Below are 16,587 nucleotides of genomic sequence, written 5' to 3'. Positions count from 1 at the left end.
CGAAATAGGGAATCTCTTTGGACAAAGCTTCTGTGCGTGGGATACATTAACAATGTTGTGCTAAATAAAGTTTTGCACATTCCGATGAAATATAAAACGATTTATAGTTTCATATTGTGATAATCCAAGACATATGCTTCTTCAAACACAACTCATTTTATTTGTATATTCATTGACAATGTTCCAAATGCCCATCGGAGCCAAATGATATAATTCATTTTTGAACACTAAATGGGATCAATATTAAGCTATGAAAATAAAGAGTTAGGACAGTAAATATAAGGATTAAAGTATCGTTCTGGTGGTTCTATCGAAGGATAAAGTTGAGTAGGGTTTCGATATTTGGAATGAACCGTGAATTTCTGATGGTTCTATCAAAGTATAAAGCTGAGGGTATCGATATTTGTTTCATGGACCGCTTAGCTTTGCTCAATTAAAAAAAAAACCGTTCCCAATTTCATCCTTAGATAAAACCATCAGAACGATACTTTAATTCTTGATCATTGTATTTACATGATATAGTTACTGCATTAATGTTAGAATGACATAAGTACACTTCGACATTTTACTTCAATATTATAGAGAATTATGTAAAAAAAAGATAGATATTATACAAATATTTCATGGGTTACTGTGCTCTAGTTCATAATATTTAACCCGAGGTGGTGGTAATCAGGAACACCTCGCTGTTGATGTGTAGTTTGGTAGAAATCTTCCGATGAGTTGTGCGTAACAGTGAGTTACGTTATTATCACTTTAAAAATGTTCACGCTCAATTTCGTTCCTATTTTCAACGAAGAACGGGAAAATTGATACAACTATCTACAAAACTCCATAGGTTTATCGGAGAATTTTATCGGAGAATGCAATTTTATTTTATTTGACGGTGTGTGCGCATATGTGTAAAAAAAGTAAAAAAAAAAACCTTTATGTAACTGATAAGTTGTATTGCGAGACAAAAAGCATTATTATTGTCGCATTAGAAAGGTGGCATGTCGGTGTCTGTCGCTATACCCAACATAAATCTGGAACTAGGGGAGGGCGAAGGACCTCACTGGGAAGATGACAAACAGACCCTTCTATTTCTGGACTATTACAAGTGTGAGTTGTTCCGGTGGTGCCCTGTCACGGAGGAACTGAAATCCTTAAAGCTAGGTACGCATCACCAACATGTATGACATATATCTGCTTACTCACTACATAGTATATCCCTTAGTATAGCCCTTTTAATTCACACTATAAAAGTATATATACTCTCAAATTTTACACTTTGTTATATAAGCATATATGTACAATACACTCTAAGTGTATCATCTGCTTCTGATTACGTTTCAGTGTAACGTAATCAGAAGCCTTGGCTAGCGAAGATGTAAGTGTATAAAATCGTTTATGTGATATACAGACTAGTATTCATTATTAACCTAAATTTAACCTATATGATTTCCTGTGATACTATGTGCTTTTTTATTTTAGTACCAAGTTTTTGTCTTTAAACATTGTCTTGTTACACATACATGCTTTACTTACCCAAATACTGTATTGTAAATACTTTTTTTATTGTTATTTATTTACATTCATACTTTGTTTGTCGCAATAATAGCTCTGTAGAGCTAATGGTCTTTGTTACTTACTATGATACTTGCTGCCCCTATTGCATGATTGTAAAAGGCGACTAAATAAAGGATATTATCTTTTCTATAGTATCTCTAAAATTTTCTCTTCTTCCGAGCTGACTTCATTCTTTCTAACGTCTCTCTTGACGCCGCCTCACTTTTCGCCTTATATTGAACGCTCACCCCTGCGTAGGCACTGTGTTCTGTCCTCTGGTCGAGACACACCAAAGTCTATAATAGTGGTAGTTTCTGCTTCTGCATAGCGCTCATCAAACAAGGAGTGGGACGACTGGTTCGCCCGTTGTCAGTATAATGTGACCGGGTGGTGTGTGTTAAAACGGGCAAGAGTTCCACTAAACAAGAAGACACTGCACGACTATACCGCAGTCTCCCAAAACACCACCCGAACTACATACACGCAACACACCGCACACATCGGAGGCGGTCCTTGACCCTGACTGTTAACAGTACGTTAATTTATTAAAACAGCTTTGTCCGTTGTCATAATGTAACCAGTTGGGGTATGTTGCTTGGTGTCTTCGGCGATATGATTCAGTAATATAGCACTATAAAAAGGGAAAAATTACTACTATACTAGCAGACACAATACGAATATGTTTCATTTACTTCATCTTTTTTTCTTGTTGAATCTATTAAAAAGCAAGGGGAAATGAATGAGAAAAATATTCAAAGACATGAACAGACATTTATAAAACTTCATGCATAAGTTACACAACACAGAATTTAATAACATTACACATCTTTGTCCGTGCTTTGAATGATTTTCATAGCTTGATGTATGTAAATGTAGCTTTTTCATGTGTAAGAATAAATATTTTCTCTAAAATTATGTAATTATTTAACACATGTTGCAACTTTCTCAGTTGTGTAATATATTATTTAACTTTTATTACAGGCTTGAGTCTTTTATTATACCGGGTTATATCCAGACAAGCAATCGTTTAAACTTGTAGTCTTAACTTACAGATTCATTGAAAAAATACAAGAATTCCACGGAAGTGGATGTGTCGCCTGCACAGCAGTTTTAAACATCACAAAAATAGTTATTTACAGTTGAAAATTTTATTATTAATAAGGTGAAGTTATCAAATCCTGTAACTCTTTCACTCTTGAAATATCTCATTGATATAAAGCAATATAGTACATAATAAGGTTGAAATCGGAAAATCCTTAATCCCGTACGTCGCCGACGCTGACATAGTGCACTGCAGGCGACACAATAAATTTAGACAGAAACATCGACCTGGGTACTATACTCAACCAAGATATACCGGGGCCGGTTTTGTCACAGTATAAATGTATAACATGTCCATGTTGGTAAAATTAAATATATTTCTATGCGAAATTAAAACGTTTCATTTATATATATTATTCAAAAAAACTTCATTTGTGATTACCGGAATTTCAAATAAATCAATCAAATTTCCTGATGAAAGGACGAGACAATTTGCAAAAGCTATCATGATCATGTTCGTGTCTGTAGTCATTTCGGCCAAAGATCATACCATCGGCACAGCGGGTATAAAGGTCATCAGAGCGTGACCTAACTACCCAGATCCTCTATGAAAATAACGAATCACATTGGTGGATATTTCAATCGGACTTTTAAATTGAATAACTGGATCCATACAATATACTTCCAACTTCTGCTCGCCAAAACGTTCACCATATATATGAAGGAATCAGGATGGTTCAATTAATAGCTTCCACATAAAAAACCTCTCAAATATATTGAAAAGTTTTATAAGAAAAATCGGACATATTTCAGGAAGCAGTTATAATATAATTGCTCATTTTGTTTTTGAAGAGCGCAATGATTCGAAAGTATTAACAATAAAATAAATTGTCGAAAAATACAAAACTCAAATGTTTTGCTTATTTAATCAACAAGGTTTTATAACGTTATCTGTGACTGATTCAATAAAAAACTTAAGACAGTTTTAACTTACTATTGTATTATTTAATCACATTCACTTCATGTTTAGCGCTTAACATAAACACAGGCTTCAATTTATATGTGTGTCACCATCATGTAACATATCTGAAAGTCTTCCTCAAAAGGGCGAACAATCAACTAGATGCTGCTATCATTTGTTTGTTTGTTTGCTTTATTAACGTCCTATTAACAGTCAGGGTAAAGATCTATCAATAGCGAGGCAACATAAAAGTAGACGTTAGGACGATGAGATTTAGAGGCAAGAGAAAGACCTTTGCATTCGAGCCTATTGCAAAGGCAGGAACGAACATGTATTCTGTTGAAATATAAAATGGTAGTGTAAAGACAATTAAAAGAAGAGGATTATCCTGATTCTTTTCGTTTAATTTCCTAATATTTGGTTAATAGAGTAAAATTCCTAAGATGATCACAGACCAGGTATTTTATACTAGAGTACTGAGATAGCTAATTATACATTAGTTGAAACTGAATCAAGTTTAGTTCGAGATGCACATTATAATATCAATTACTGTATTTATATATGATAAATGCATAAATGTGACAGGGTGGGGAGTGTTGCTTGGTGTCTTCGGCGGCATGCTTCAGTGATATAGCACTATAAAAGGGCAAGAGTTCAAATAATCAAGAAGACATAGCACGAATATATCGCAGTCTCCCAAAACACACATCCGCACTACATACACACTGCACACATGGGAGGCCGTCCTTGACCCTGGCTGTTAACAGGACGTTAATAATCAAACAAAGATAACTGCATTACTGCACGCTTTATCATGTTGTTTATTTGAATTCATATTTTGTTTGTCGCAACCTCCCATTGCTCACATGCTGCATACTTTATGCATGGAAGGACGTCCTTACATGGCCCTGGCTGTTTATAGGACGTTAATTAATCGAACAAACAATTCCTAAATGTACAACGATATTTCTGGTTCGTCCGTTGTCAGTATAATGTGACAAGAGGCGTTTTCAGACTTTCGAACGTAAGCGGGCGCTCGCTTCTGAACAGAGCTCTGTGTAGGGATTTTTATCTCACCTGGCGTCCGTCGTCTGTCCGTCCGTCAACAATCGACGTCTTTTCCATCACCACTGGTCGGAATTTAACAAAATTTGATTGGTAGCATCCCTATGGGGTAATGACTGAAAATTGTACAAATGGTTGGACTGGCCCCCTTAGGACCTGCGGGGCGGGGCCAAAAAGAGGGTCAATTTGGCTACTTTCATATAAATAACTTCTTCTCTGAAACTAAGCATTGGATAACTCAAAATGCAATGGTAGCATCCTTATAGGGTGGGGTTTCAAAATTGTACAAATGGTGGGGCTGACCCCCGGGAGCCTGAGGGGCGAGACCAAAAGGGTAAATTTGGCTATTTTCATACAAAAAAAAACTTCTTCTTTGAAACTAAGCATTGGATAGCATCCATAATGCCATGACAGCATCTTTGTGGGACGGGGAATCAAAATTGTACTGAATGGTGGGGCTGGCCCCTCGCGGGGGCCTTAGGGGCTTGGCCAAAAGGGTCTATTTTGTTTTTTCATATATACAGCAGACACAACACGAATATTCCGCAGCCTCTCAAAACACGCACAACGCACTTTATACACAGTACGTGAAACATGGAAGGCCGTCCATGCATGACCATGGCTGTTAGTAGGGCGTAAATTTAATCAATCGACCAGGCAATATAAACTTGTATTTAAAGACTATAATAACATCCTGATATTCATGTTTCCTCAAATAAAGGTACCGCCAAAACAATACCAGTAAAGGACATGCGCCACCCATAAAAATCGAAATAACTATTGGATATTCACTTCACAGGACGATCACGTGTTGGTTCCGTGGTACCATGTCGTAAGGGAGGCTATCTTGTAGGGATGGAGCGGACCCTCTCCCATCTGGACTGGGACTCCGGGACCACAACTGTCATACAGGAAATACAGTCGGTCGGGATCAACGACACGTTTAATGACGGGAAATGTGATCCGGCGGGCAGGTACTGGATAGGTGAGTTATGCAATAACTGTAAAAATATTACATGATTTATATTTTGTTTTATTCTACAACTGTCTCACATACTGACCGATAACTACTGCGATAAACCTTTTCCGGCAATTTGAATGTTTTAACCGTCAATACGATTACGTGAATTTGTTCCACATCTGACGAAACTTTTTCTGACTTGACCTAGAACTCCGATGAATGACAACTCGTATGGCGGTGTCGTCTTTTTCTTGGCTCATGGCAAAGTATGTATTGTAACGTGATTCTTCAATGGGCGATTATTGTTTTTTTAAGAATTTCATTTTGTTTCAGTTATATAACACACTAAATAGAGTTAGTGGTACTGTTTGCGATCGGCTTATTAGTCCAGTCAATTTAGCCAAAATATAAGCCTAACTTAGAACTAATTGCAATAGAATATATTGTTTTCTTTTTGAATTAGTAGCTATCTGTACTATAACAGGAACAAAATATTAGAAATATTAGAATTATTATTTGGGTAAATAATTTTTTCGCCTATAACAAGATCAGAAAAATAGGGAAATTCACACAAATAACAACTTTTAAAGAGTGATGTCTGCGTCATTTGTAATAATGGGGGTACAAGTGTTATCTGTACATGGAGCCCAACTTTATACATATAAGATGAAATGGAGAAAATTAATTTATTGAACGACGACATATCATTGAGCAATCAAAAAAGCGAAATATTTTTGTAATATGGCAATTTTAACATTAAAACCCTTTTCAGATACTGAAAACACTAATATTTTACCCTAAACAAAAGGGACCTTCAAAGTTGACCGATCATGTTTGTTTGTTTGATTAATTGACGTCCTATTAACAGCTATGGTCATGTAAGGACGGCCTCCCATGTATGCGGTGTGTATGTTGTTCTGGGTGCATGTTTGGGAGACTGCGGTATGTCATTTTTATGTTATATCGTATCCATATTAACAATTTACATAATTCTTGAGCAAGTGTTTCTAAAAACTTGAAAAGCAGATCATTCCTTAAAGCAGATTTCATTTTGTATGCTGAAAAATATTGTATTTCATGCAATTTGACATGAAAAAACAATGAATTTTCTGAATGTGCTTTGTCCAATTGAAAGAAAATGTGGTGTGGCGGTGTTCAAGCTAATGTTAAAAATCCCATAGAAACTGCCCACAGCCCAATTGTCTTTAAACTTCTGATATCGATAATACTGCTAGCTGTTCCTTTAAAATAACACTACTGTAGTCTCATGATGACCTATTCTAATTGCCTTTTGTCCGTCGTCTGTCGTCCGTCGTGCGACGATAAACAATTTATATTTTCGACTTCTTCTCCAAAACCGCTGAAGCAACATCAATGAAATTTTTCACAAACCTTCTAAGGCATAATGCCAATCAAAATTGTGAATTATATGACCCCCATCTCTCAGGGGGCTGTGGGAGGAACCAAAAGTGGTAAAATTGACTAAAATTTCAAAAATTTCTTCTCCACTCACAGATGTGGTCTTCATGGATAGAAAGGTCTCAAGGCCCTCTTCAAAAATGGTGAATGATATGAACCTAGGGAGAATCTGGAGAGGGGGTTAATTTTACCATAGTTTATATAGGGAAATCACATTTTTGAGCATTATTTGCTTAGTTTTCGTAGGAAATTAGTAAAACAGCGTTAGAAATATTAACATGAAATAGCATTTTAACGTCAGTCCTTATTGGTCTTGGCCGACGCCCAGGGGCCAGAGGGACGTGGCCAAAAGGGGTGAAAATTGCTAAAATTTCAAAAATCAAATTTATAAAAACACTGACTGACTTCAAGGGCCTGATAGGCCAATATATAGTGTTTTTGTGTCTTTGTTTCATTCTGTATCCGAACTCAGGTGACCGTTAAGGTCCATGGGCCTCTTTTTCCTTTTATTATTTTAAAAAGGGACTAAAATCTTCGTGTTCATTTCTTTAAAACTACAATCACAAATGTGTCAAAATACGTCATCCTTTGTTAAATATTCTACATCTTTTATTCATTAATCATTTGAGTAGATCGTAAACTTTATACCAGAGTCATTAGTTTTCAGATTTTGAACGGAAAATGTTTTGTTTAAAATAATTATTTTAACAAAAAAAGAACACTTTTGGGGGAAATGGAAAACAAAATATTTCTCATTGTCATCTCATTACACTCTATTGAAGGAGGGGTCCACAATTTTGCTCTGCATTAAAAATACTCTCAGGACATTCTCTGTATATGTGTAAATCAGTTTCAAAATAACAATTAAGGAAAATAGTTTTTAGGTGATTTATATATTGCGAGTGTAGGTAGCAAAAGAATTGTTTTATTATATACACCTAACTAAATATTTCCAGTTTAAGATTTTAGAGTCCAATTTAAGAGAAAATTAGGGTATAGTAATAATTTTGGATGCTAAATATAATGGTAACAGTTAAAAACAATATTGATTGCAATGGTAACAAAATGGAGGTCCCTGATTGGTTAAAATTTGGATAACGTTAGATTTAAATGAAAAATGGTATATACGGGTTATGAAGTATGCTGAATAACACTTTCGAAATGCTTGGTTTCCATAGTAACAAAATGAGCGTCTCTGATCGGTTGAAATTTAGATATAGTAAGATATAAGTGAAAATTGGTACATATGGGTATACCGAATATGATAGTAACAATCTTGCAATACTTTGTTGTCATGGTAACAAAAATAACAAAAGGGCCCTGATTGATCAAAGTTAAGACTGTAGCCTTTCATCTTAGTGTAAACGTATTTTATTTGATAATCAAGTGTAACTCTGTTTCGCTCTTTAATCTACATAAATTGAATTTCAAATAGTTTTTATCTTACTAAGAGGGAAAGATAATCTTAAATTAATTTGTTTCTTTTGAGTTTGAGGTACGAACGACAATACATTGCTTTCTAAGTACCATTTGATTTCTTATATTTAAAGAGTCCATTTGTTTCACCCAAGAGTATATATAGTTGTGAGGCTTTTTGTACTATTGGGGAAAATGCAAGAACAAAATTACACTATTTTTATGGAATATATGTTAGTTTACCAAATTCTATCACTAATTGTTGTTTAATTACAGTAACTATTGTCAATTTTCAATTTACTGTCATCTGACAAATTTGATTTATTTAGAAAATACTCTTTGGCTACATTTTAGCCTTTGCAATGTTATTTTCCCTCTTTTTTTAAAAAAAGTATATATTTCCATTTCTGAATATATTTTTTTGTAATATTACAATTGGGATTGGGCAACAGGCAATGCCTATATTAGCCCTCTCCCGAAAAGGGCTGATATAAGATTATACATATGACATGTTTTTAAAAATGATTTAAAAGTGTGGACAAAATCGAAAATAATATTTGGTGTATTTCCAACACCCATAATTTTTATTCTGTCAACAAATTGACATTTTTGCTTGAAAAAAAATATATTTGTAGTCAAAATAATTAATAAATATCATTGTAAATGGATAAACAATAAAGTATCCGTCATTAACAAAACTAATAAAACAATAAAAAATATGTTCAAAAAATGGTCACAAGAGGTGTCCTTGACACATACCAAGATAATCGTTAGAAAACATCATTTTAGGCCCTTTATTCTTTAGAAGACAAAATAGATAATCAAGAGGTCCAAGAGGCCTTGACGGTAACCTGAGTGTTGATACAGCAAGAGCATTGCAAAGTTGGTTCAAATCTGTAAAAAGTATTAACGAATTAGACTTAAAGACTTAAACTTTAAAGTTGAACCTTCAGGTATTAGAGTTTTTATTTTTTGTATGTCATTTTGAAAGTAAGTGTATTATGTAACCAAACCTTATGCTTAAAATTCTAATTTACTTTGCCAAAACGTTAAACAACCAAACCAAACTAGAAGTTTCATAGATTCCATCGAATCTGTGAATTCAGAAGAAGATTTTGGAAAATTTAGCAGTTTTTAACTCTTTCTGGCCCCTGGGGGTCGGCTAGGATCAATATGGATAAATGCTGTTAAATGCTGTCTCAATAATTCCAACCCAGTTCGATTAATTACCTATTAAAACAAAGCAAATGATGTTCATAAACGTGTTTTTCCTGTATAAACTATAGTAAACTTGACCCCCTCCCCAAGGAAGAATCTGAGATCACAGGGCCATGGACTTTTGTAAAGGGCCTTCAGACCTTCCAATCTATAAAGAGTATCCATTTCCAACAAATCTGTGAATTCATAAGAAAATATTTGAAGTTATAGCCTATTTTACCCCTTTTGGCCCCGTCCCTGAGACCCGTGAGGGTCCGCCAGGACCAATATGGATATGACGATAAAATATTATATCAGGTTAATAATTCTAACCCAGTTTCACTAATTTCCTATGAAAAATAAGCAAATAACGTTCATAAATCTATTTTCCAATATAAACTATACTATATACTTGACCCCCTCCCCAGGGGAAAACATGAGACCCCAGGGTCATATAATTCACAATTTTTGTAAAGGACCTTAAGAACTTTCTATGAAGAGTATTTGGTTATATCAGTTCCAGAATTTCAGAAGCAGATATTATTAATTTACTAATATTTACTAAAGTTATTGGGTTCACAAGGTCAAATAGCAATTTTTAGTGCAAGGGACAATAACTCCGTAAATTACCGTTGAATCATGCTGATTTTCAAACTCGTCCGTGATCGTTCCATTGTTGATCTACACACAAAGTTTCATTAAGCTCGGTTTATATTTACTAAAGCTATCGCGTTCACAAGGTCCAATAAGAATTATGAGTGCAAAGGGGAATAATTTCGAAGATTACCATTGAATCATTCTGATTTTCGATCGCGTTCGAGATCTTTCCAATGTTAACCTCCATACAAAGTTTCATTAAGCTCGCTTTATATTTACTCAAGTTATCTATCGCGTTCACAAGGAAATGTTAACGGACGACGCACGACGACGGACAAAAGACTATCGCAATATATAGGTCACCATGATTTAGGAGACTGCGGTATATTCGTGTAGTGTCTTCTTATATAGTGGAACTGTTGCACTTTTATAGTGCTATATCACTGAACTTGCCACAGACGACACCAAGCAACACACTACAACCAGTCAGATTCTACTGACGAACCAGTCGTCCTACTCCCTGTATGCTGAGCGCTAAGCAGAAGCAGAAACTACCACTTTTATAGACTTTGGTATGTCTCGGGCAGGGGACAGAACCCAGAGCCTACATAGGGACAACTTCTCCACAAATGCCAAAAGTGAGGCGGTGTCAAGGGAGACGCTAAGAAAAATAAAGTCAGTTAGGAAGAAGAGAAAGATTAATATCATAAATTTAGTCACCATTTACGATCATGCAATAGGAGCAGCAGGTACAATTCTAATGCCTCACCTGCAGAGCCTAGTGTCAAACGAGATGAAACTGAAAACAAGAGGCCCACGGGCCTTAACGGTCATCTGACTATCGGCACAATACAACACTTCAAATAATAAAATAGTATCAAATAATTAAGGCAATACAAAAGAACTTTTTTGTTTGAAAAAGTTCAGGTTCTGATATATTTGATTAATTAGAGCATGAATGAAGGTCCCTTGATCCCCCCATGCTATAAATCCAATTTTCAGTCTCTAGGCCTCTTAGTTATTCACAAGAAATTGTTTAAAGATATCAGCCTATTTGACTCCTGAGACCTTGAATGAAAATCAAGGTCATTTATTTGAACAAAGTTGGTAGCCATTCATCCCAGCATGCCACAGGCCAAATATCCAGTCTCTATGCCTCTTAGTTATTTACAACAAGTCGTTTATAGATTTTAGCCTATATCACCCCCATGACCTTGAATGAAGACCAAGGTCATTCATTTGAACAAACTTGGTATCCCTCTTCCCAGGTTGTCACAGGCCTACTATAAGATATCTAGTCCTCATAGTTATTCACAAGAAGTCGTTTAAAGATTTAGCCTATACCTTCTGTGACCTTGAATGAATATCAAGGTTATTCATTTGATCAAACTTTGTAGCCCTTCATTCAAGCATACTGCAGGCCCAATATAAGTACCCTGGGCCTTTCGGTTATAGAGAAGAAATCTTTTGAATGAAAAGTTTACGCACGCCGGACGGCGGACCATGCATGATGACATTAGGTCTTCCTGACCCTTCGGGTCAGATGACTTAAAAAACACCATGAAAGAGTATACGTCTGTACTTACGATTGTGTGCGAAGTCCTACAAAGGACATGATACAATGAATGTTCTTATTGCAGGTACAATGGGTGCCGAGGTTGCTATGGAACCTGGATACGAACTGGAAACATCAAGTCTGTACAGTTTAGATACGAACGGAAAATTAGTTCAACATGTTGATAAAGTTTCAGTATCGAACGGAATGACGTGGTCAAATGACCACCAGACAATGTTTTACATCGATTCTATGCTCTCAAAAGTGGAGGCATTTGACTACGACATTGTGTCAGGGACCATCAGTAAGTTGGGTCTTAATTTGACATTTGGTATTCTCAATTATACATGTAGACTTCGGTAAATGTTACTATGGGATGCAGTTGTGTACTGGTTGTACAAGTCGTAAGAAGATTGCAGTTTAACCGAAACACCAAAAAATATAACTATTGGATTGTTGAGGTTGATTACCACACACGTTTTGCTTCCGAAGTTGGAAAATGGAAAAAGAAGGGAAAAACAAACAAAAAATACATTATTGTATACCAAAATGAATGTCAGGATATGGTGTATCATCTCTGCATTATAGTTTTTACAGGAAATGTTCATATAATATATCATTGAAGAGTCTTGGAACTCAAAGACAAACAATTTCCTCCCACAAAACTGTTTCATTAATGTACTTAATTTTATAATACATATGTTGTATGGATACCACTTTAGGTTGTGCCACCGTTATTTAGACCAATTTAAGACTAATTGACTTGCTACAAAAAATACATAACATGTGCAAGTGATTGGATTGGAATACATGGCAAGTTATGTTCGTGCTACGTAACGATATTGAAAAAGGATAATGACTCAACATTCCTAATAGAGTACATAAGTGCACAATCAGGGGTATGTTACACATTTGAATTTTGATCAGTTTTATCTGTAGGGATTTTGCTTCAATCACGTGTCAATTGTACCTCAAAACAACACATTCCTCCCCCAATAAAGTACTTATTTACAACATAAACATATATACAAGTATATTTAGTCCTACTTACGAAACTGAGAATATTTGATTGCTCGTGGAACAGTGCTTTAATCCAAACTTGTTTATTTTCATTTTCAACTTAATATGGCGATCTCTCAGTGTCCTGATGCACATTAAGATAACAAATTGTATGTTCCGTCGGGAATGTTCAACAATTATTTCGAAAGCTCTCTGCACACTGTATGATACTGTAATAATATTTTCTTTAAATATATTAATTATATATTTGTACCTATTTGTTTCGAGGTAAACCGTCGTGATGTTGTAAACTTTAACCTTCTGCCTGAAAAAGACACAATCGGTATACCTGACGGGATGACCATTGACACAGACGGACACCTATGGGTCGCATGCTACGGTGGGGGCAAGGTCGTGTGCTTCGACCCGGCCACCGGTACGTTTGTAAATGTAAATGAATACAATAAAACATTAAGTACAAATTAATTTTAATTCGCATGTTGACATTTAAGTAACGTTTGTATAAAAAAAATCTGGTAAATATCGGTATATTAATTTCAAAAACGTTTTTTCTACTTTCAGGTAAGAAACTCCGAGAAGTTCAGATCCCTGCACCGAGAACAACATCTTGCTGTTTTGGCGGGAAAAACTTGAATGAGTTGTACGTCACAACGTCGTCATATTTGGCGTCTGAACAGCCGATGTATGGATCTGTATTCAAGGTCACTGAGCTTGGGGTCATAGGTCAACCTGCCAACGTATATTTTGGATGATAAATAATATTTTTAAAAATTAATGTTTTTCACAATTTACATTTTATTCAGTTTTTGCGTCATTGCAATCTACTGTACAGATTATCAATATAATAAATGATCATGCTTTCTATTTTCTCTTTCTCATTTGTATAATTAATTGTATTGAGGCACTCACTTACACTCGCACACACATTGTAACCATGGCACTATCACATTGTCTAGATTTGTATTTATAAATGCATTCCTCCATACATTCACAAAGCACTTTCTTACTTGCTAAGATAGATTGTCCAAGAAATAGATATGTATATAAGATATTATCTAAATATAACAAATACCTCGTATTATGTTATAATTCTTATACAGTCTTACATTGAACTCGGATATATTGAAATCCCACTTTATTTGAACAAACTTGGTATCCCTCTTCCCAGGTTGTCACAGGCCTACTATAAGATATCTAGTCCTCATAGTTATTCACAAGAAGTCGTTTAAAGATTTAGCCTATACCTTCTGTGACCTTGAATGAATATCAAGGTTATTCATTTGATCAAACTTTGTAGCCCTTCATTCAAGCATGCTGCAGGCCCAATATAAGTACCCTGGGCCTTTCGGTTATAGAGAAGAAATCTTTTGAATGAAAAGTTTACGCACGCCGGACGGCGGACCATGCATGATGGCATTAGGTCTTCCTGACCCTTCGGGTCAGATGACTTAAAAAACACCATGAAAGAGTATACGTCTGTACTTACGATTGTGTGCGAAGTCCTACAAAGGACATGATACAATGAATGTTCTTATTGCAGGTACAATGGGTGCCGAGGTTGCTATGGAGCCTGGATACGAACTGGAAACATCAAGTCTGTACAGTTTGGATACGAACGGAAAATTAGTTCAACATGCTGATAAAGTTTCAGTATCGAACGGAATGACGTGGTCAAATGACCACCAGACAATGTTTTACATCGATTCTATGCTCTCAAAAGTGGAGGCATTTGACTACGACATTGTGTCAGGGACCATCAGTAAGTTGGGTCTTAATTTGACATTTGGTATTCTCAATTATACATGTAGACTTCGGAAAATGTTACTATGGGATGCAGTTGTGTACTGGTTGTACAAGTCGTAAGAAGATTGCAGTTTAACCGAAACACCCAAAAATATAACTATTGGATTGTTGAGGTTGATTAGCACACACGTTTTGCTTCCGAAGTTGGAAAATGGAAAAAGAAGAGAAAAACAAACAAAAAATACATTATTGTATACCAAAATGAATGTCAGGATATGGTGTATCATCTCTGCATTATAGTTTTTACAGGAAATGTTCATATAATATATCATTGAAGAGTCTTGGAACTCAAAGACAAACAATTTCCTCCCACAAAACTGTTTCATTAATGTACTTAATTTTATAATACATATGTTGTATGGATACCACTTTAGGTTGTGCCACCGTTATTTAGACCAATTTAAGACTAATTGACTTGCTACAAAAAATACATAACATGTGCAAGTGATTGGATTGGAATACATGGCAAGTTATGTTCGTGCTACGTAACGATATTGAAAAAGGATAATGACTCAACATTCCTAATAGAGTACATAAGTGCACAATCAGGGTTATGTTACACATTTGAATTTTGATCAGTTTTATCTGTAGGGATTTTGCTACAATCACGTGTCAATTGTACCTCAAAACAACACATTCCTCCCCCAATAAAGTACTTATTTACAACATAAACATATATACAAGTATATTTAGTCTTACTTACAAAACTGAGAATATTTGATTGCTCGTGGAACAGTGCTTTTAATCCAAAATTGTTTAGTTCATTTTCTACTTAATATGGCGATCTCTCAGTGTCCTGATGCACATTAAGATAACAAATTGTATGTTCCGTCGGGAATGTTCAACAATTATTTCGAAAGCTCTCTGCACACTGTATGATATTGTAATAATATTTTCTTTAAATATATTAATTATATATCTGTACCTATTTGTTTCGAGGTAACCGTCGTGATGTTGTAAACTTTAACCTTCTGCCTGAAAAAGACACAATCGGTATACCTGACGGGATGACCATTGACACAGACGGACACCTATGGGTCGCATGCTACGGTGGGGGCAAGGTCGTGTGCTTCGACCCGGCCACCGGTACGTTTGTAAATGTAAATGAATACAATAAAACATTAAGTACAAATTAATTTTAATTCGCATGTTGACATTTAAGTAACGTTTGTATAAAAAAAATCTGGTAAATATCGGTATATTAATTTCAAAAACGTTTTTTCTACTTTCAGGTAAGAAACTCCGAGAAGTTCAGATCCCTGCACCGAGAACAACATCTTGCTGTTTTGGCGGGAAAAACTTGGATGAGTTGTACGTCACAACGTCGTCATATTTTGCGTCTGAACAGCCGATGTATGGATCTGTATTCAAGGTCACTGAGCTTGGGGTCATAGGTCAACCTGCCAACGTATATTTTGGATGATAAATAATATTTTTAAAAATTAATGTTTTTCACAATTTACATTTTATTCAGTTTTTGCGTCATTGCAATCTACTGTACAGATTATCAATATAATAAATGATCATGCTTTCTATTTTCTCTTTCTCATTTGTATAATTAATTGTATTGAGGCACTCACTTACACTCGCACACACATTGTAACCATGGCACTATCACATTGTCTAGATTTGTATTTATAAATGCATTCCTCCATACATTCACAAAGCACTTTCTTACTTGCTAAGATAGATTGTCCAAGAAATAGATATGTATATAAGATATTATCTAAATATAACAAATACCTCGTATTATGTTATAATTCTTATACAGTCTTACATTGAACTCGGATATATTGAAATCCCACTTTATATGAACAAATATACTATTCCCTTCCACAATCCCATATAATCTATGCATTTCTTCCCGGCTACTATGAAATGTGTTGTATGAAGTCTTTTTTGTCCCCGTCATCGCTTTTTCAACATTTGACTGATATGCATCGGTGGGCCAAGCCAGACATAGTGTACATTGTAAACAAAGACGAGAATTGGCCGTGCCCTGTA

At 35.3% G+C, this 16,587-nt stretch overlaps 1 protein-coding gene across 2 annotated transcripts; it reads left to right on the top strand.

Annotated features, from left to right (window-relative positions):
* Positions 1-910: 910 nt before the first annotated feature.
* On the top strand, positions 911-16,094 carry LOC138326297 (regucalcin-like). Of its 2 annotated transcripts, none has more exons than XM_069272413.1 (5): positions 911-1,155; positions 5,415-5,600; positions 14,321-14,539; positions 15,523-15,669; positions 15,816-16,094. In XM_069272413.1, exons 1-5 carry the CDS (start codon positions 993-995, stop codon positions 16,004-16,006), a joined length of 906 nt encoding a protein of 301 aa, XP_069128514.1. In that variant the 5' UTR covers positions 911-992; the 3' UTR covers positions 16,007-16,094. The 2 variants fall into 2 exon arrangements, with proteins under 2 accessions (XP_069128514.1, XP_069128515.1); XM_069272414.1 differs by lacking the exons at positions 14,321-14,539; positions 15,523-15,669; positions 15,816-16,094 and adding exons at positions 11,846-12,066; positions 13,051-13,195; positions 13,342-13,620.
* The last annotated feature ends 493 nt before the right edge of the window (positions 16,095-16,587 follow it).

The sequence above is a fragment of the Argopecten irradians genome, chromosome 6 (genome assembly GCF_041381155.1).
Source record: "Argopecten irradians isolate NY chromosome 6, Ai_NY, whole genome shotgun sequence".
NCBI classification, from domain to species: Eukaryota; Metazoa; Mollusca; class Bivalvia; order Pectinida; family Pectinidae; genus Argopecten; species Argopecten irradians.
The sequence above is the reverse complement of the archived record's forward strand: the minus strand, read 5'-3'. Positions and strand labels throughout refer to the sequence as shown.

Excerpts from the sequence above, each read along its gene's own strand:
- LOC138326297 (XM_069272413.1), top strand. The coding sequence starts at position 993 with ATGTCGGTGTCTGTCGCTATACCCAACATAAATCTGGAACTAGGGGAG. Across the intron at positions 5,601-14,320 it reads GGCGGGCAGGTACTGGATAG|GTACAATGGGTGCCGAGGTT; the intron begins GTGAGTTATGCA and ends TTCTTATTGCAG. Across the intron at positions 15,670-15,815 it reads GTGCTTCGACCCGGCCACCG|GTAAGAAACTCCGAGAAGTT; the intron begins GTACGTTTGTAA and ends TTCTACTTTCAG.